General features: G+C 37.2%; 1 protein-coding gene across 1 annotated transcript; it reads right to left on the bottom strand.

Moving 5' to 3' along the window:
• Nucleotides 1–1,532: 1,532 nt before the first annotated feature.
• On the bottom strand, nt 1,533–17,808 carry LOC102196420 (semaphorin-7A-like). Its single transcript, XM_005727695.2, has 14 exons — nt 17,163–17,808; nt 14,785–14,912; nt 14,632–14,670; nt 14,433–14,531; nt 14,045–14,138; nt 13,673–13,780; nt 13,435–13,574; nt 13,150–13,328; nt 12,519–12,624; nt 11,901–12,096; nt 10,602–10,717; nt 10,230–10,375; nt 5,684–5,739; nt 1,533–3,404 (listed from the first exon to the last, which is right to left on the bottom strand). The coding sequence occupies exons 1-14, from the start codon at nt 17,257–17,259 to the stop codon at nt 3,034–3,036; spliced, it is 1,875 nt and encodes a 624-aa protein (XP_005727752.1). The 5' UTR covers nt 17,260–17,808; the 3' UTR covers nt 1,533–3,033.
• Between the last annotated feature and the right edge of the window lie 2,602 nt (nt 17,809–20,410).

The raw sequence follows: 20,410 nt of genomic DNA on the forward strand, positions 1-20,410 counted from the left end.
CAAGCAATATATATATATATTTAAAAACAACAACAACAAAACACAAAAAAGGGATTAACCTAGCACGTGGCAAGGCTGTTGAAAGAAAAAGACTATACCTACCAGGAAGGCTTGTAAAAAAAATATATATTTTGAATATGTACAAAATTGCTGCCACTTTGCAAGTCAGAAAACACACACACACCACTATAAACACATTCACACAGCACCCACTGGCTAGAAATCAGGAAGTAGAGGGAACTGATCTTTTTTGGTCCTAATTTAAAATTAGCACTTCAGTCTCCAATCAATGTCCAGCTGCTAAATAGAGCTTGTGAAATCTAAAACATGGAACAGAATGAACAACACCACGTTGTACAAGGTAGAATAATATGGTATAATGATAATATTTTACAGTCACTTTGTTTATTATGATTGCCATTACTGCAACAGACTGACAACCTGTCCAGGGTGCACCCCGTCTCTCACTGTTTTACAGCTGGGATAGGTTCCAGCCTCCTGTGACCGGGACACCCATTCAGTGTCTGCAGAACAGGCTTCACTACCCTATGATTGTATTCTCATTGGCTGGCATTTTTTCTAGAGTAACTTTTTCCCAGTCAGAATGTCACGTTAAGTTTCACAGTGTCATAATGATGATATTGAAAATACTCAGGCGGAACATTCAATAACTGGTGTGTAGCATTACAATATGTACATTCAACTTTCGTATGCAACTTGTGGTATAAAAGTTAATTACTTATAAACTGTGTGTGTGTGCTTTTTCAATACAGGTTTTAAGGAAGGTAAATATCACAGTTCCTCTGAGACTGAAACATGGAAATGATTCATGGTGGCAGCTATTCTCTTTTTTAAGATTTAGTCAGGTTTTGACAAACTAAACTCGGTATAAAAAAAAGGAAGGAAGCTGCGGCATAAAAAAAGAATTATCCTTATATGGAAAAACTATGTACACTACATAAGATTTGCTTATGTATGTTTTTTTAAACGTACAGATCAGTTCAAAAGCTCAAAGTTCAAAAGTGAAATTCACTGATACTGAATAGATTATGAAAGATTTGCATGAAAACACACACACATACGCACAGACACAACCCTGTATTACACAACCTCCATCTACACACAGCCCCACACATCCATCCACCCAGTGGTCAATTTCATTAAGGTTGGCATATTTAAAGGTAACAAGGCCGACCGAAGTGCAAGTTTAAAATAAGCAAAATAAAACCACTGATCAAAAAAAATAAATACAAAAAAAATAAAAGCAAACAAATGAAATAATAATGGATTGGATTGATATAGCGCTTTTCAAGGCACCCAAAGCGCTTTACAATACCACTATTCATTCACTCTCACATTCACACACTGGTGGAGGCAAGCTACAGTTGTAGCCACAGCTGCCCTGGGGCAGACTGACAGAAGCGAGCCTGCCATATCGCGCCATCGGCCCCTCTGGCCAACACCAGTAGGGTAAAGTGTCTTGCCCAAGGACACAACGACCAGGACAGAGAGCCCAGGGATCGAACCGGCGACCTTCCGGTTACAGATGCGATTCCCAACCCCCTGAGCCACGGTCGCCCTCAATATATAATTAACTACAAATAATTTATGGCCTGCGATTACTAAATGTGGAAAAGCTTGCTGTGTTGGGCCAAATTAGAAATCAGAAAGTGAGTATTTTGGTAATTTTGCAGCACAGCATGAATTTAATAACACACTGTATTCTCTCCTGTATTTTGCTAGGCATCACAGAACAAAAGATCTAATAAAATTAATTTGGCATTTGTACTTTGTACTGTCAGCTCAAGTATTTGGCAGTGCAGCAACTTATTTGCAATTTGAAACCTGAGGGACAAAAAAATGTGTTGATGCAGAAACACCCTTCAACAATAGCTGCTATTAACAAAAGATGTGTGAAAGTTAAAACTGACACAGGGTCTCAGTCTTGTGAACTCTAACGCTTGAGGTAGCAGACATGACAGGATTTTTTAAAGTGCGAAACATACATTCAGATCAAATTTCACATTACAGGAAACCAATGTAACATTCAGTGCTGTGAAAAAGTATTCACTTCCATATTTGTCACACTTAAATGTTTCAGATCATCAAACAAACTTTAGACAAAGGTTCACTTAAATAGAGCCTGTCTGACAAAGAGAAGCAGCTAACAGATCTCAAAAAGAAACCCATCAGGCCACAATCTAAAGACACAGCTGAGAAACAACATAGTGGTGGGAAGTGTGATTGTCTGGGGACCTGGATGACTAACAGAACCATGAATTCTGATCTCTACCAGAGGATCCTGGAGGAGAATGTAAGGCCATAAATTTGTAACCAGAAGCTCAGGTGCACTTGGGTTATGCAGTAGGAGAATGATCAGAAACACACTAGCAAATTCCTCTCTGATTGGCTCAAGGCCACTCCACAAAATAATGTGTCAGATTTAAAACAATTATGCAAAAAAGAATGGTCAAAAATATCTCTACAGCAATGTGATTGCCAATTATTGCAATTACTTGATTTCAGTTCTTGCTGCAAAGGTTGGAAGAACCAGTTACTTTTTCACAAAAAACTTAAAAAAATCAGAAAGGGGCCAAATATTTTTTCACAGCATGTCAATAACTGTAAAGATTAGAAATAGAAAGTTTCATATTGCAACACGTACATGAATAAAAATGCTCTAAAACACTGGCAGTCTTTTCAAAACACATATGGGCTTCTCAGCAATTTGTGAAGAAAGAGTTAAAAGAACGTTTACATTTTCATACAATTCATAAGGTCATTATTTGTTTAAAAAAACGACATATATTGCAGAGAGTTGATATTGCACTGGAAAAACCAAACAAAATAACGCGAATGGCTTGCATTACCCGTCTGAGCCACAGCTGTTACAGATGTTTACACAGATGTTGGAAGTGCAGTTAATTAATGGAAGGAAAGAAACAATAACTGTAACTGAAAAAACAGCAATTGTAACAAATTTAAGATTTTAGAATATCACAGATTCAGCCTCTAACTTACATCACCAAGGAACTAAAAGGACAAACTCTTAATCAGAGCCATCATTAGACAAACCCAGATCACTGGGCTTGTCTTTCGGCCCTCTGCCTTATTCGGCCAGTGTTGTTTGTACTGTTGGGTCTTCGCGTCATTCTCCACCTGTAGTTCGTACTGTACCAGGACTTTACTGTAACCCATCTCCTGTGATATACATTTGTAAGTTCCCTTGCACTCACTGTCCATGTTGTCAATCAGATAAAGGCACTGCTCTTTCCCCGAGCTACAGGCTGTAGAGTTTTCATCGTGCTGCCAACTGTACTGAGCATGACGGGATGACACTGGGCATTGAAGGAAATACTTTGAGTAACGTGGGACTGGGACTGGGTCACCTGTATAATTTGATGCTGTGGAAACAACAGAAGAGGGACAACTTCAGTTCTGCTTTTCGTTTTGTCTGTTTATTTTTAAACCAGTCAGATTTCAAATGCAGTGTAGTAAACCTAAATCAAACTGGTTTCCTTCCCTCAGGTGAATGCTCATATAAGGACCAAGGGCAATGTAGCTTTAAAGCAAACAACAGAGAAAATGCGGTTGTATATTTTAACAATCATTGTCTACATAGTGTAAAACTGACATTGTGTCTATTTATGCATTTGAGTTTTCCACTGCAGTCAGCTCAACAAATAGAATAGATACAAAAGATATTACCTAATGGTGTGTAAGTGTTTCAGTTGTTAAATATAGAATATAAAGCATAAGAGAACTTCTCCTTTTAAAGCCTTCAAGTTAAAAGAGGAAGTTGATCAGCTATAAGGGTTGGAGGCATTTATAAAGAATAACAGAATAAAATAGAAGAACTATATCATATGCAAATAAACATAAAAGGATTACTATGAGATATTATTAATGTAAATTATTAAAATTTTAAAGGGTAAATGTTTGTAATGATGAAAGCACAAGTTGTGGAATAAAAACTTTTTTTAGTAACTCAGATAAACATGATCTTAAGATGTTGATAAGATTAAAACTGAAGCACATTTGACCACAGATGGCACCAATGATGAGTATCATTGCAGAAGCGTGTGGCATACAGATGCACAGCTATAAGAAGAAACAAATCTAGTTTTTGTTCCCCTTAACATGTGACCTATTTGGCGAGACAGGAAGCTAAACTATGATGAATAAAAGCTATGCTGTCTGCTGTGCGTTTGAATCCCCCTTGCATATGGAGGAATACAATGTGCACACTCTCACCTACCAAGCTATTCAAATGAGTCTTATTGGCTGGTGGTAACTGGTTTCTGGTCCTGTCTTGAATTTGCGGTTTGCATCAATTTGCTGGAAAATTTGTGTGTTACATTACTTGTGTAGGTTTTCTGAAATATGTCACTCAAAAATGTGCTGCGAGTGTATTAATTTATCCTTTTAACATACATTTTGCCGTTTTTGAATTGTTTGATTAGTGTATAGACAGAGCTTGTGTTACTTGTGTTACTGCTGTTGATTTTTTTTGTTTTTGCTTTGTATATGAGGAAACAGCGCCATGGTTTACTAACGGAAACCACAGAGGAAGCGAGAGCGGGGTCTTTAAGCTCTTGCATATGCTCATGCATCTACACAGTATATTTTGCAAAGACTTTTCTAACTTTATAATATAAGAGATCAGTTTCCTACCTATAATTGAATTATGTATAAGTGTATTGTGATTTTTTTTCCATTCACTTATTTTGCTCTTGTTTTGACTCTGCTAAAGTAGCTTTATACAATTCACACCAATATAAGATAAAAAAAATCCTTATTTTTCTTTCATGCTGTCCATTCTGCATTTAAACAATCCACATTTTAGCCATTTTTCCTCTAATGCCAATCAACAGACTTTACTGCTCAACTGCATTGACTCAGCTCTTTGTGAGAGTTTGTCAAGTTAGTTAATAATTAACCACATTTAAAAAATTTTTTTACATGTACGTTTGATAATTACTGTTATGACACCAGGCATTTCTTTATCAGTCAGTTTTATAATAGAGGAAGAGAAACTGAACTGAAGGGCTTCTTCATGATCTGGTAAAAATTAAATAAAGATTATTTTGAATGGCAAACCATTCAAATCTATTCAAGTGAACCAAAGACTGAAAATAGTAGGAAATTACGATCATACAGTCTCCTGGGCTACAGCTAAAATGGCCCTTTTACTCAATCTTAGATTTTTAGACTACTTAATAAAAAATAATACATTTATATTATATGATAAAGCCAATAGTGTAATTCTTAAATATCAGATAAATATATAAACAGTTAAAGGACAGTTAATGATAACACTAACAGGCCTCACAAACTGTGTTTAGTTTTTGTATTCGGTTTCTGAACTAGCATCACAAAAGATAAGAAAGGGAGAGGATACATTTGGGTAATTTTCAGCTAAGAAAGTACCAACTACCAGTGTATACAGCACTGTATTGTTTTGTGGTGCATCTAATAGCTCTTGTGTTCGGAATACAGGAAAATAAAATTCAAATACCCCCAAAATATTTAAACAATTCCTTCTATGATTGTTCATAGACTATCGTTTGATCTTTGGGTTTTTCCTCTGCTATGCAGGGTCTTCACCTTAAAGTGTCCCAAGATTAGTTTTGTTGTGAATAGGCATTATGCAGTAAAGTAAAACTGAAATGAATTTAAATACCATTGTGCTTATTACAGATGGAAAGGTCCCCAGTGGCTGCATCACGCCAGCTCCCCCTGAAAAAGATAATGTATGAGTAAATTAGGCCGTATGGAATGATTACGCTTAACAATCGATTTAAAAAAATTATACCAGTGGAAAGTTTTGATCTGTGTATATTGTTTTCTAACTAAAACATCTTTGATTAGAAAATAATTTTTGGTAGTGTGTAAGATAGTCAATACCAACTTCAGTATTTTTCATTCACACAACACTCTTTGAATGTACTGGGATATCGAAGCAAAAGGAAATCTAAACAGATCAAAAGAACAAAAGCGGAATGATTCAATAACTGTAACATTACAACATATAGTACTGTCCCCACTCATAAATGTGCTCCAAGAGAGCTTCCACATCTACGTGGTTTGGAGTTTTTAGGAGTTTTACTATTACTAATATTCTGAAATTTGTTATCCCTCTTAACTTTCAAGAAAAAGGGATTTCTCCCCATCTGTGGGCAACTTAGCCTGATCTTGATGCCATTTCCTCATAAGTGGAGGATTAATATGAAGTGAACCTTGACAACATTTTATCAGAGAAAAAGATCCTTAGCGGTTAGTAATCTCCCACATAAAACGAAAAAATCATCTGCATGTGTGGAGCTGCAAAAACCCAGCTGTACTTTTGCATGCAGTGTGGTTGTGTTTGTAAGTTTGTTGGTTGAGGTTTGAGTAGCACTAATTTTACCTCACAAGACCCTGTTCTCTTTTCACTATAATGTTGTGTAAATGTTCCCATTTACAGTTAAAGGTGCCTTCCCTTTTAAGAGGTAAATTTCATCTTCAAGTCAAATTTCTGTGGAACAAAACTAGAATCACAAAGTGAGAATGAAAATACCAGTGCATTGATATAGTTCAATATAGTTCCTATAAAGGTATTTACAGAAATTAACAAATTGCCATGTGAGAAGAAAAATGTTGGGAAAGTTTAAGTGAACACGTCTCTTTAGAATGAAAAAAATTCTCGTGTCGTTATCAGACTTATGTTGAAAAACGTAATTTCCTTGATAGTTTGCGTAGTATGCTTTTTTAAACCCGCATTTCCTGAAAGATAACAGCTGCTGAATGTGAAAAACAAAATCACACATTTTTTTACAGCAACGCATTTCTAAGTGTACAAACCTAGTGCCATTTCTGAATAGCTGTGCTTAATAATAAGATTAACAATAGCATTACTTTCATTGAGCCATGCAAATGATCAGGATTACGCTCATGGATGGGCAGGGCTGTGGACCACAGAGAAAAGGATTTGTTACCCCGATCAATGTGACAATGTTATTAGTTCATCTGTGGACTGATTTGCATGAAAAATGCATGACTAGAATGAGGCTTGGATCCAGGAATTTTTGGAAGGACTAACATTGCAAAACAGGGAAAAACGTGACATTTTGCATCATATCTTCACAAATGCATCTTAATCAAGTTGGAGAAAAAAAGGGGAAATTAGTGCACGCTATCTTGATGTTCAAGAAAATGTCACGAACTAATATAGATATCCATCTGAATTCAGGTATTCAGTCCTTGCAAGGTGTGCAGGGAAATGTTCTTGTTTTTTTTTCAGTCTGAGTCTGCCAGTGTGTGCACAGACAAGTCTGGAAAGTCACAACAGACTGGAGGGCCTGCAGGCATCTGGAGGGAATCTTGCAATCACCCACCAATGAAATATGCGTTACTCATACTAAGGTAGACACATGCACACTGTAGACATGGAAACTGACATATTCTTAGAGCTCAGGTACTGTTTAGTTGCCAAAATCCTTATTGCATACATGTGACACAATATCCTGTACTCGACTAAAGCAAAATGTCTTGACACATGGCTGCATATAACTGATTTGTGGTTACTGGTCCAATTAAACTGCCTGGAGTTGGCTGTTATATTCTTTGTTGTTGTCTGTGAAGGTTCTCAGTCATCCAGGTCATTGTAGTCTAAGGAGCTTGGAAAGAAAAGTGTCTGGAATTTCTTGAAGACGTTTCACCTCTCATCCGAGAAGCTTCTTCAGTTCTAGGGTCAAATGGTGGAGAGCCCCAGATTTAAACCCTGTGGGAGTATCTCCCCAAGAGGGACAAAAGAACCCCCTAATGATAAAAAAAAGAGGCCATTTATGTCCACTGTGAGTGACCATCTTTGAACAGAGGTGGTGGCTTATGACACCAACTGTCTGCATCTATAATCCAGTTTTGAGATCCCTTCCCAGACGCCTTAACGCCCACTCACATCCTGGGCCATCTGACCTCAGGAAATCACAAGATAGGGTGGGGCTAGGTTTCACAATGAGCTCACCCGAAACCTTGGCTGATTGTGACCTACACCCGTTTTCACACATTGGCTCATGTGATTAGGTAGAGGATCTATAGGGGGTCCTTTTGTCCCTCTTTGGGGGACACTCCCACAGGGCTTAAATCTGTGACTCTCCACCATTTGACCCTAGAACTGAAGAAGCTTCTCGGATGAGAGGTGAAACGTCTTCAAGAAATTCCAGACACTTTTCTTTCCAAGCTCCTTAGACATTCTTTGTTGTTCTTCTATGTTTCTCTATGCTATCTCTAACTCTAGTAGTATCTAAGACTATACAATATAAAATGCATTGAGATCACTCTCTTTTGTGAACTGGCACTATGTAAATGAAATTTGCTCAATTTAATGCACATTATCTTGTTTTGGTATATGTGCTCTTTAATCTATGAGTAATATACAAAATATACTCATGATTTTCTTGGTTATTTATGTTAATATTTTCTCAGTTGAACAAAAGTCATCTGTTGGCTGATACCTGATCGGTACACAGAACACTAGTCTTTCATAAAGCAGTAGAGCTACAGTAGGACAAATTCACAAACGGCTCCAAGTGTTAATATGTGCTGAAATATTGTGACAACATGATTTACGGGACATTGTAATTCCCGAGTGTTGCTTCATCGTGGATTAAGTTTGCAGTGACTCATCTGTCGAGCTTTGTCAGGTGGCACAAGGCAAAAAGTACACTAATGATGTTGCATAATCATTTATACTCTTCGGGGCGTGCGAGCACGACTTTGTAGTATCTGAATCAAACCTGTGTATGATTCAAAAGGTACACTAATGAGTGTTTAAATACTACGGAGTAATGTTTGTATAAATATGACCATGTTTTTACATGGTCATATTCAGTGTTGGTCAAGTTACTTGAAAAAAGTAATCAGTAACTAATTACTGATTACTTCCCCAAAAAAGTAATCCCGTTACTTTACTGATTACTTATTTTCAAAAGTAATTAATTACTTTTTAAAAACACGATTTACAACCTGAAGAGGTGATAAAGTGATAGATCTTTCAGCCCAATTCTACTTTTTCTGCATAATCCATCATACAAAATGTAATCAAATGGAAAAGTCTCTTTTTTTTAACTTGTTTTATAAGTTTTAATCTTTTAACTTTATGCATCAAGCAAAAATTTAATTATATGCAACATTCTCTGACTTGAATAAATTTGTTTAATATGTAAACCTATTTTCTGCACATTCCAGCACATAAAATAAAATATTTTTCGTGTTTACACTCACTCATTCAAATAGATGCAAGTAAAACACAGCAGAAAATAAATAAAGTCAAAGACTCAGCGGTCCTGTGCTCTATTTATATCTATCTATAACGGTTGCTCTATTTTCACCTGTAAAGCAGGACTGTGGTAGGCGGAGGTTTACCCTGGTGCAGGTGTGCCGCGGTCAGTTGAAGAATCCACGAGTTTCTCTGTGAGTTTCCCATTACGTCGTTGCGCACTTGGTGCTTGCTTGGAAGTTTAGGGGTTTTTTTCGCTGTAAAAAGTTTTCTTCCCACACACAACGGACGCTAATGTTTTTGTCACTTTTTATGGAATCAAACTCAAAGTAAGGTCAGTACTTCCACGCTTTAAACGCTGCACGCTCATACTCTCTCCCACAGAGAGCACACAGCTGTTGTCACCAACGGTGCACTCGCTTACGTCACTGTCATGAGACATTCTCGCCAAAAAATCACGGTTTTAGTAACGCAGTAACGCAGCGTTCCTACGGGAAAGTAACGGTAATCTAATTACCGATTTTGCAATAGTAATCCCTTACTTTACTCAATACTTGAAAAAAGTAATCAGATTACAGTAACGTAATGCGTTACTGCCCATCTCTGGTCATATTTGGTATTAGTAATGTTGGTATTAATAAACAGTCCTGATTCTGCTTTCATTGCCTTTTGACTGTTGACCATCAGCAGCAGTAGTAATGGGCAAAGAAACATACCAGCATAGGTAAAGAAAATTAAGGTGACTAAACATGAATATAAAAAATGAACATATTTCATATTTCTGTTTAGGGAAGGAAAAGCATTCAACACAACTGTGAAGCTGACTTGTTGTTCGCTTGTATGACTTACCTCAAATAAGGTAAACACTTATTTTAATTTACTGTTGGAAACATTTAATGCAATTGTTGGCTGTGAAGAATTATTCTTCATATTTTATAGATACGAGTTCCATAAAGCTCTGAGGTCTTACTTTGTCTCATGTATGCACTGGGTGCCATCCCAGCCACAGTAAGGATCTCTGGATAACATACAGTCCTGGCAGGTATCTCCATACTGGGAACAGTCTGCTACATCAAGTTGGACCAGTTGACTTCCATCATTCACATACAGCTTTTTCTGTAATGATGGACAGGTTTTCTTAATGTACTGGGCTTTTTCGTAAAATTCATTGGAAAATAAGATTGAAATGATTTCAAAGTTATTGATTAGATGCTACAGTAGATTCTTTAGGAGATAAAATTGTTAATTTTTCCCCTTTCGTCCACAAAAACCATTTATTCCATATGAGTAATCTTTGTGGTTTGATTGGGACATTGGTTACACAGTGATCATTGTTACTCACAAAGGTAGACTGAAGGATGATGCTGAGAACGTGTGCTTTTTGTTTGAATGGTTGATACTCAGCAATTACAAAGGTGTGACTTTCATTCTGCAGCACCTTATGAATCCCTCCATTATCTGTGGAAAGACACAATGGGGTGAGGGGTGAGGGAGGAAATGACTAACAGTTAAAAACTGTCTAACCACTCTAACCCACCTCTGCCATCCCACTCACTCTCTGGATCTGTTACCTTATATGATACTACATTTTGTCTTCAGAACCTGTATAAACATATCAAATAAATTTGTCAACCAGTGACTAACTGTGATCTCAGCACCACACACATCACAAGGCGCAATCCACTCTGTATAGTAGCCTGTGGGGTAGTCATTCAACAGTCACATCTAACTCATCACATACTTTAATACTCTTCTGATCATATTTAGAAAAGGCTGACTTAGTAGTCACGGAGGTCAAAGTACAAACAGCGTGCATTGACTCAACATGTTATTTTAAGGGGAACTGGAGTAAATGGAAAACCAAAAGTTTTAGGGCCAGCGGGGGCAGACCGTGTGGAGAGTGTGTGTGGTGGAAGTGGAGACACATGAGAACACAGCTGACTCAAATGAAACATAATGACAATACAGAGGAGAGTAATACTAACTACAATGAACAAAGAACACCAGACTCTTACAGAATAAAACAGGAAACACGGAGACATAGACATGGAGATTAAACATGACATGAACTTAACCGCATAGACATGAAACGTAGATGCAGGAACCAGGGAGACTGAGTACAGGTGGAGATGACAGAAATAACTAAGAAATAAGGTCTGAACAGCAACCTAGAATTTAACTAGATTGAAAATGAATACAAAAAAATACATAAAACTCAAACACTGGGTCACACGACCCAGTACCGTGACAAAAAGCCTGTTATGTCAACATAAAAAAGGAAAAAGAGGAAGTTTATATCTGGGAGTTTTATGTTACATTCAGATTGTGCCACACCTGTTCTTCTACTTGTCACCTTTGTGTGAAGACCCCAGCAGGTGTGATCATACAGGAAACTTTCGGTTTCTGGTTTTGCAGGTTACACCACCCACCTACGTTTGCCCTTTAGTAAATGATTCCTCTTCATTACAACCCAGTCCCACTCAGTCTGTTCCGATGTGTGCCTTATTTTACTAGACATATACTAGTAATGACTACTTTAATATTATGTCCTGTTTCTACTCACCTTCCACTGTAGACAAACACACAGAACATTCTTCTTAACATTTAGTATTTTATCATTTAGATTTTTTTTTTTACTCACTTAAAGATAGGAAGATGACGTTCTGATTACTACTTCTGCTGTTTGGTTTACTGTCAACTTGGATGTGGGTATAGTTGTGATGATTAAAGAAAAGAAGGCCAGGGTTGCCGACAGGATGAACCAACTGCTCCATCTCTGAAATCTTTTCAATCTTCTTCAGGGTGTCCACTGGAAGCTTGGAGCTATCAGGAGCGCACTGAAGAAGAAAAAAGTGCTCTATTTAATAGAGCTTCATACCACGTGTGGCCCCATTTACCCCTTGAAGATGTCAAGCCTTTTGTTTTCTCTTGCTGCATATGAAAACTTTACTCTGATAATGCTGTCGGAGTAACCATTTAAAATTCAAAAGCTGTTATAGGATCAGTGAATTAGGAGAAAGTCATGTCTCTAATTTCCAAGTTGCTTGTTTCAAACAAGTTTAATACACTTGATTTATTTGGCATTTTAATGAGCCCTGTGTTTACCAAAAGATATAGCTAAAAAGATCAGGCCACTTTGTGCTTTTAAGTATAATTACGCAGTTGGTTTGAAAGATATCAGCCATAAAATACATGAATCTTTGTGTAGTGGCACTGTTTGTTACACTTTTCTCTTCAGACCAGTTTAAATGTCTCATACCGTCCTTGGTCTGTCCATTTGGTCTTTTTTGTAGCCATTGAAAGGAGAGTTTTCGAAGATTTTGTTGATGTCTTCAATCGTGTAGACACAGACAGCACTCATCCCCCTGCAGGGAGACACATAGTCAGCAGGTTTGTCTGACACATTTAAAGCAAAATGGCTGAAAAAACAAAAACAGCTGACCATACAGACTGAAAAAAGGGGAAAAATAAACAGAACATGGCTTAAAACTACAGAGGACATAAAGTGTCACCTGACCAAATAAATCTAAGTTAAATCATAAAAGCACTATGAGGATGGCATTTTTTTCTATTACAATTTCCCCAAGTTCCTGTGTTTTACTTCTGTGTAAAAATTCCAAATCAAGCAGCCAAATCACTCTGGTTTAAACCTTTGGTTACTGGTTTAACATCCATGTGATGTTAAACCAGTCATAATCATATTTAGAAAAATAAAACAGCACATGACTCAGTTACACAAACACTGAGTCATAAAAACAGACAATAACTGTATTATAACTATTATTTTATGTTAAATCAAATATAGAAATGTGAATAATATTACCATAATAATGACATATATTAACTATGATAGAGTAGAAGCATCAAAATAAATATCATCAGAGTCCTACCATTCATTTCTAAAGAGTGCATAGATCTTTGTATCCTGCCATCGATCTGCATCCACAGTGGAAACATCCACCAGCTCGGAGAAATGCTGTTTTCTCTCCTGATCTCCACAGAAGAGCCTGGCATTCATCTGGGATGTCCAAGTAAACTGCAAGTTGTTCTTAGGACCACCAACATCTGTCTAGAAGCAATGGACAGTCAATCTATCATTATGTATTTATGTTTATTTATTTCTTTTTTATTGTTGGTGGCACTTAATACAAATTTTCTAACTATTTTGGTCTTACCATGCAAACCTGGGTCACAAATGGGAGCCACATTTCACTGAACAGTCCAGGGTCTTTGGTTTTCTCCTTATAAAAGCCATAAACTCTGTTCTGGGAGGGATCCTCGCGTTTGCTGAGCACCAATCCTACATAATGCTGCTCTAAACATTGAAAGAGAAATATTTATTTGTCTCCAAACATTTATAGTGATGTGATTTCACTAAATAAGGTCTCTGTGGCTCTAACTTTATGAAAATACCTTTATTGTGGTTCTTTGGCCCCACTCTTGCTTTACCAAATTTGTGAATGCCAACAGATCCATCAGATCCAGAGCGTGTTATGTAGAGATCTGCACTTTGTTCAGATTCTGGAACAAACAGTGGCAAATTGAGGTTTTATAGGGATGTACAAACAGGGAGAAACTAGTTCAATATTATAGTAATAGGGAGACGGAGCAACCTTTAAAAGGGACTGATTTAAATAAAAGATGTTAGTAGTTTTGACAAAAGTACAGACTTTCTGTAAACACACAAGAAGGATTAAAATTACAGACTCATAGAAAAAGGTGAATGAGGAAGGAGGGATTCATCAGCAGATTTATTCAAAAGCATCTTGTGTGTAAAAAACTCACCTGCAAGGGCCGACAGGTCACCCTCCTTTATGTCAAATGGGCTTATATGTTTTATTAAACTCTCCTTGCATATCGGTGACTGCTCTGCCAAATTCTATTAAAAAGAAAGAACAGTTTATCTTAATGTTTCCCAACTAATGTACATCACAGATGATAAACATGTATAACCAACACCCTGTATCTAACAGATAGTTCAAAAAATTATAAAGCAAAAACAAATATGGCTAAACAGGAAGTGCTGTGATGTATTTGCTTTGTTTGCAGAAGAGGGCTGTTTCAATTAAACCAAAGTAGAAGTAGCTTCGCTTAGTATCAACCCTGAGCAGAAACAACACAACTACCAGTTCCCAGTATTATATCAGTTCTCTGTCACAGTACTCTGTCCTACCGAGTTACAGCAAACTGTTTCATCGCCAGTGGTTCCACACACAAACAACTGGTTAGCATCTTCCATAAGGTGGGCCAAAGTGATATTATAGCTGCAATCCTAAATAACAAGATTGTTGTTAGATTTTTTGAGTGTTCAAACAATACAATTTAACAAACTACTTAATTTTGCTCTGTTTATCTGTTGACTGCTTACTTACTTCACTTTTGCAATTCTCCAACCGCATACGTCTTTGATTCTGTGGAAATACATAATGCATGACTATTACTTTCCCATGATATTAATATGAAGATCCATTTATTTCAGAGCATTCAATACATTAATTTAGTGTGATTATACAGCTATGTTCTACCTTGTTCTGGTTTTTAATGTAGGTATTCAGGTATGTTTTTCCAACAGCTAAGACAGTGTCCGGCTGCTCTTCTAGAAGAATCCGCACCGGTGGATCATGAGGAAGATCTAACCTATTCATTGCAGCTTCTAGAATTAAGAATAAAAAACAAACAAACATATTCTAAAGGATAAACACAGCCAATGATGTAAAATTGCCAAGCATAGCACAAGGACAAAATGTTACTGTACACATGTTTATACATGAATAACCTGTTCTCAGTCCGTCTGGTCCTGCCTGGAACATCTCCCAATATCTATAGCATGTACCACAATGAGGCTCAACAGTTAACCCATTTATGTAGTATAGTGCTGCCACTAAAGTCATATATTTTTTGTTTTTAATTATTTTTTTCCCGTCATCCTGAGAATGAATCCTAAACACTTTGGGGATCCATTTTTGTTACTTTGTTACGCCCTCACCACATTACAGAAATCAGAATGTGAGAGTTTTAGGTTTTTACTGTAATAAACTTCCTAATATGAGCTTTTAGTTATAAATATTAAGTTTATTCTGTGTTTAAAGGTGAAGGTTTTCTTTTTGTTTCAAACTATTACTTTTGTAATCTGAGAAGAAAAGTACACATCAGCAGATGTTAGTGCTTACTGAAAGTACAGGGCGTTGACCTGATGTTAATCAACTGACTGAAGCAATTTTTTGGTTTGCACACTTTTACTGAGAAAGTCAGTGTGCTTTATAAGCTAAATTACTTCTTCTAACTGCAGCAATGACGTGGCTTTCTGAAAAATGTAATCAAAAGAGCAATGGTCTCATACCATGGTTCTACCGGAACCAAATTCCCTGTATGTGTCTGCACATATACTTGGCCAATAAACACGATTCTGATTCTGATACGAAATAAAATGATATAAATGTTAATATTATATAATATATTAATTAGCTAAACCCAGTATGAACTCTATCAAACCCCTGAAACTGGAGAAGCTAAATGGAATTCAGTGTAAGTGTCAAAACGTGGTGAAAAAGTCAATAATTAAACTTCCACTAATTGAAACCCTAACGTCTTTATTCTTTTACATGCCGTCCTTTGTACATAGAACCTTGTAAACATTTCTTTAAATGGATGCAACTCTTTATTTCATGGGACACTTGACCAGGAAACAATGTTATGAAAATATAAATTAAAGCAACAACACATAAATATAGGAAATTAGAACAAACAAAGAACATTATCAAAGTCCAGCTTAGTAACACAATTTGCACTCTGCAGCTACAGAATTCTTTATAAGTGCTTTGGGCTCTAACACACTTGTCCCATAAACAGGAAGCAAATAAGACTTTAATGTCCGAGCAAGTTGTAGAATTTAGGCACCCAAGCAGCTACACATAAGTGATAGCAACTTACATAGATAAGAAGGAAATGTATCAACATGGCTTTGGCTTTCTTACCACAATTGAGCAACTTCGTGGTATACAATGATGTCTGCAGCTGTTCAAAAACAGCTAGACATTCCTCAAGTTTGACTCAGAAGAGCCTAAAACATCTGTGTAAAGATTCTCTTTACATGTTAACATAGCATTCCAGGTGTTATTTGCAAGTATAGAAGAAAAAACTAAAGAACAGGGGGCCTAAAACTGAACAGCGTAGGAGTCTTTCTGAAAAAACCAGGAAACTTAACGTCTGTCCATCCAAAGCCACGTGTAGACCCTTTTTTAGGGGTGCACAACCACCCCCTAAATTTCATCATAGCGTCCCTAAAGATAACTTTAGCAAAGGTAGTAATAATAATGCAGTTTTAGTATTATATTCTGACATTGTATTCTAATGTTATGTTAACAGTGTGCCTTATCATTAATAAATAAGACTTTTGTTGCAACAGCTGGAGAGACGAACATGAAGATATTTCATGACAAGTATCAGTGTTGGAGACTTAAAACACACTTTACCTGAAACATCCCAAAAGTGCAAACTATTCTCATAATACAGAGACATTGCTGGGGGCGCTGTCATCAAGTGATTGCTTATGTAGCCCCCCAATAATGTAAAAATATACACTTATGTGCATTTTTTTTCTATATAGCGTCAGAGATCATTAGGTAATGATGATCTTCTGAGCCATATGTATGGTGGACACACACTTTAACGGGACTGAATAATACCTACTGTACTTTTGATAGCAATACGTCGTGTTTTTGTCCTGAATCACAATGATTCATATTGATTATAGTCATAGACTATAGACTTTAATAGACGTAAAGTATGCCAGGAAGTCACTTAACATGATTGAGAAGATTTTCCCGATTTTGGGCTTTATGACTCATGTTTACACTATTTTTTTAATCTTAGTTAAAAAGAGAAAAAAAAAACCATTTCCTACCTTTCTCTGTGAATATCATCCTCGGGGAACGATCGTTTCCCACAGCCAGACAACAGATGTGTAAAAAAAATAGACATGCCACTAATGAGAACCTCATCTTCCAGATCTTCAGGCACGATATTATAAGATGGATCCAATAGTTCAGAAAATTATTTTCCCAATTACTTGTTCTTGATCTCGATAGAAAATAGCATTGAAAGAGAAATGTTTTCAGGTCTAGAGGTACTACACAGCTGCACCGCCCATATACGAGAAAGCCACGTAATAATTTTTTTTTTATATCACGCTTACGGCTACATTTTCGAGAGGGCGCAAAGTCACAGCAAGTCGTACCTTTTTCTAAGCACGTAAACAGGGAAGAGCAGAAAATGTGACCATCTTTTAAAAATTAAACAAAAGAGGAAATGTTTGAAGAGTCCACCTTTCTCCTTTGTATAGTCCAGCTCTTCCTGGAGACACTCTTTTGCGTGATGTAGCTACTGAGATTAATTTCCGCGTCACAGTTAGTATGAATGAGAAAAGTAAACACACCGTATCCGTATTTGCTTTTCCTGCCATATCCATTTTGGGACTTGTGTCAAGCTAGACTCCAATTTGTTTGGGGAAGGAGCGAGATGGAACGAGGCACGTCTGGGTCCTGTACTACCTGGGTGGGTGCGGTCAAAAAGACAACGATGTTAGTTTTTCACTCTTTTTGTGTGTGTTTATGTATGTCAAGAGTGAATTTGATGTTTCTAAGAGTGAGCTTCGAACTTAAAATAAATAGTCAGGCTGCAAAACGTGAAAATACTAAAGTCTGACAATGCACATGTGACGACTGATAAACATTAAAGTGAAATCTTAACAAAAGGATGCATGAATGTGACAGGTGAGACCTGGGTCGGAACCGCCCCTGGTAGGCGGGGCTGGGTTTTTCCTTTTATGAGTACAGGTGCAGGTAGAAAACTTGTAGTGGACTCCGCCACCTCTTAGTGAAGGGGTAAATAAGTAGTGAAGTAAGGAATGCGTTACCATATTGGAAAGCCAGTCTGATTAGACTGAATGCAAAGTGGAAATGCCTTAAACAACTGTTTTTTTCCCTGCATTGCTTGCTTATGGCCTCAGTTAGTCCAAAAAGACGATGACGCGGGGACCTTCTTGTGATGGTCAGGTCTCCTTGGTTTTTCAGTCTGATCTGTCCCTCTTTTGCAATGTTCTGCTTGAGAACATCAAGGTGATGGACTTCTTACAGACCTCAGTAACTGATGAGTGACTGATAGGAAAGTTTCCTATCGTGGTGGCTATGCTCAAATATTATATGTATAGCAAATCCAACTTCACTACATGAAACATATTTTTTCATTAACTAGTGTTAAAGTAATATTCTGTTATCAGAATCAGCATACTTTATTAATCCCTCGGGAAATTACGTGGGTTACAGTTGCTCCAATACAGTAACAGAAACAGACGAGACTATTTAACAATACAATATGTTACAGATTTACAAATGTAAGAAATTGCACAATATAGACAAATCACTCAATAATAAATATCAATGATTTACTGAGGTAATTATGAATTAATATCAAGAATATTCACTGCAACATTACTGAGTAGAACAGAGCGTGTGCAAAAAGGATGTAACTATTGCAGTGTTTACAGTGTATTAGATAGAGGAGTTGTACAGGGAGATGGCCACGGGCAGGAATGATTTCCTGTGTCGTTCAGTGGTGCTTTTTGGTCATCTCAGTCTCTCGCTGAACGTGCATCCCCACAACATTACTGGCCTTGCGGATCAGTTTATTTAGTCTGTTGGCATCAGCAACCTTCAACCTGCTCCCCCAACGTGCAACAGCATAGAGGATAGCACTGGCCAAAGCAGACTCATAGAAAAATCTTTATCTTTCTTAATGTAACAGTGCCATCCACAGCCTGGTTTGTGAAAGGAAGTGTTAGTGTTCGCACACTTACTGCACAACCTCATTAATAGTTTAATGTTTCTATCTGTATATACTATGAGCACTATATGCAGTTTACTTAAGTGGGTTTCTGCTTTTGCTGACACTTTAAAAAACGAAATAAAAACATTGTAAACCTATAAGTGTTCTGATTATTTTTTTCCCCAAGTAGCTTCAGCTAAAACCTTCTTTTGGAAAGTTCTGCTGTAATCGAACTTCTTCTATTCTATTCAATTCAATTCAATAAAACTTTATTGATCCTGAAGGTTGACCCCGAAGGAAATTGGGTTAAGGCTGCCGACCTTTGCCAGCGCCATCTTACCCTTCTGACCATACATACATGACACAAACATCACATGGGGAAGACAGGTCAGAGGTATAACAATGGAAAATGCACAACATGAGGAAAGATAAGGAGAAAAAAATAACTCCCCCCAGACTGAGCTCCAACAGGGAGATCAGTTTGAGAACAGAAAAAAACACCTCTGTACATAGCACATGAAAAAAACTCTTAATACACCAAAGAAACACATGACAAGCAACAGGGATGGGTAAAGGGTGAGACACAGCCAATGTACACAGTGCATCCGGGCCTGCAGCATAAGCGCTGGTCTCCTTGATCCACCGTCAGCATCGGAGGGGAATAAGCGTTGAAGGCGTTTGGAGGGGGAGGGGGGATGAGTGTACATCTGCATGTGTATATATGTCCAGAGTTCAGCTGAGACAGTGTCCTTCGCCCTGCCAGGCTAAGTAAACAGTCTTCTAGCTCCGTTTAGCTGTGTGCTCAGTGTGTCCTGTGCTTCTCCAATAAAGCCTAGTTAGTTCCTAGTTTCTCCTGAATGACTCCTAATCTGCCTGGCACATGTGCTCCATAACAACACCATGCTAAAGGTTTGTCTAAAATAGACCACTATATATATATATATATATAAAGGGTTTGCTATCATTGTGGATCAGCACTAGCATGAATGCAGATGAAAGATGCGAGGTGCCAAAATAACCCTTTTCTTTATGGATGTTAACCAGGAGGTTCACATGGTAATGGTCTGTGTTTATATTGTGAGAGGTGTTTATTCACTTTATGGAGAATGAGACCCATCAGCGCGTTTTTTGTGGTAACATGTTTGGAGTTGTTTATCATCAGACACTAACATGAGAGACTCTGAAAAAGACAGACGCATGTTGTAAACATTTGCAGTTTATTTCCTTTAGTTTATATGTTGAAAAGATGGTTGAAATGTTTAGATGTGGTATTTTTTGGACTCACGTAACTGCAAAAATGTGATAAATTAAATCTCTTTTTGTTTTGTT

Source organism: Pundamilia nyererei, unplaced genomic scaffold (genome assembly GCF_000239375.1).
Source record: "Pundamilia nyererei isolate P.nyererei 1_Seehausen unplaced genomic scaffold, PunNye1.0 scaffold00025, whole genome shotgun sequence".
In the NCBI taxonomy this organism is placed as follows: domain Eukaryota; kingdom Metazoa; phylum Chordata; class Actinopteri; order Cichliformes; family Cichlidae; genus Pundamilia; species Pundamilia nyererei.

What these genes read in the sequence shown, in the direction of transcription:
- LOC102196420 (XM_005727695.2), bottom strand. Translation starts at nt 17,259, where the DNA reads ATGAGGTTCTCATTAGTGGCATGTCTATTTTTTTTACACATCTGTTGT. An exon ending in GATGATATTCACAGAGAAAG is followed by an intron (nt 14,913 to 17,162) that starts GTAGGAAATGGT and finishes TCTTAATTCTAG; the next exon opens with AAGCTGCAATGAATAGGTTA. An exon ending in ACATTAAAAACCAGAACAAG is followed by an intron (nt 14,671 to 14,784) that starts GTAGAACATAGC and finishes GTATTTCCACAG; the next exon opens with AATCAAAGACGTATGCGGTT.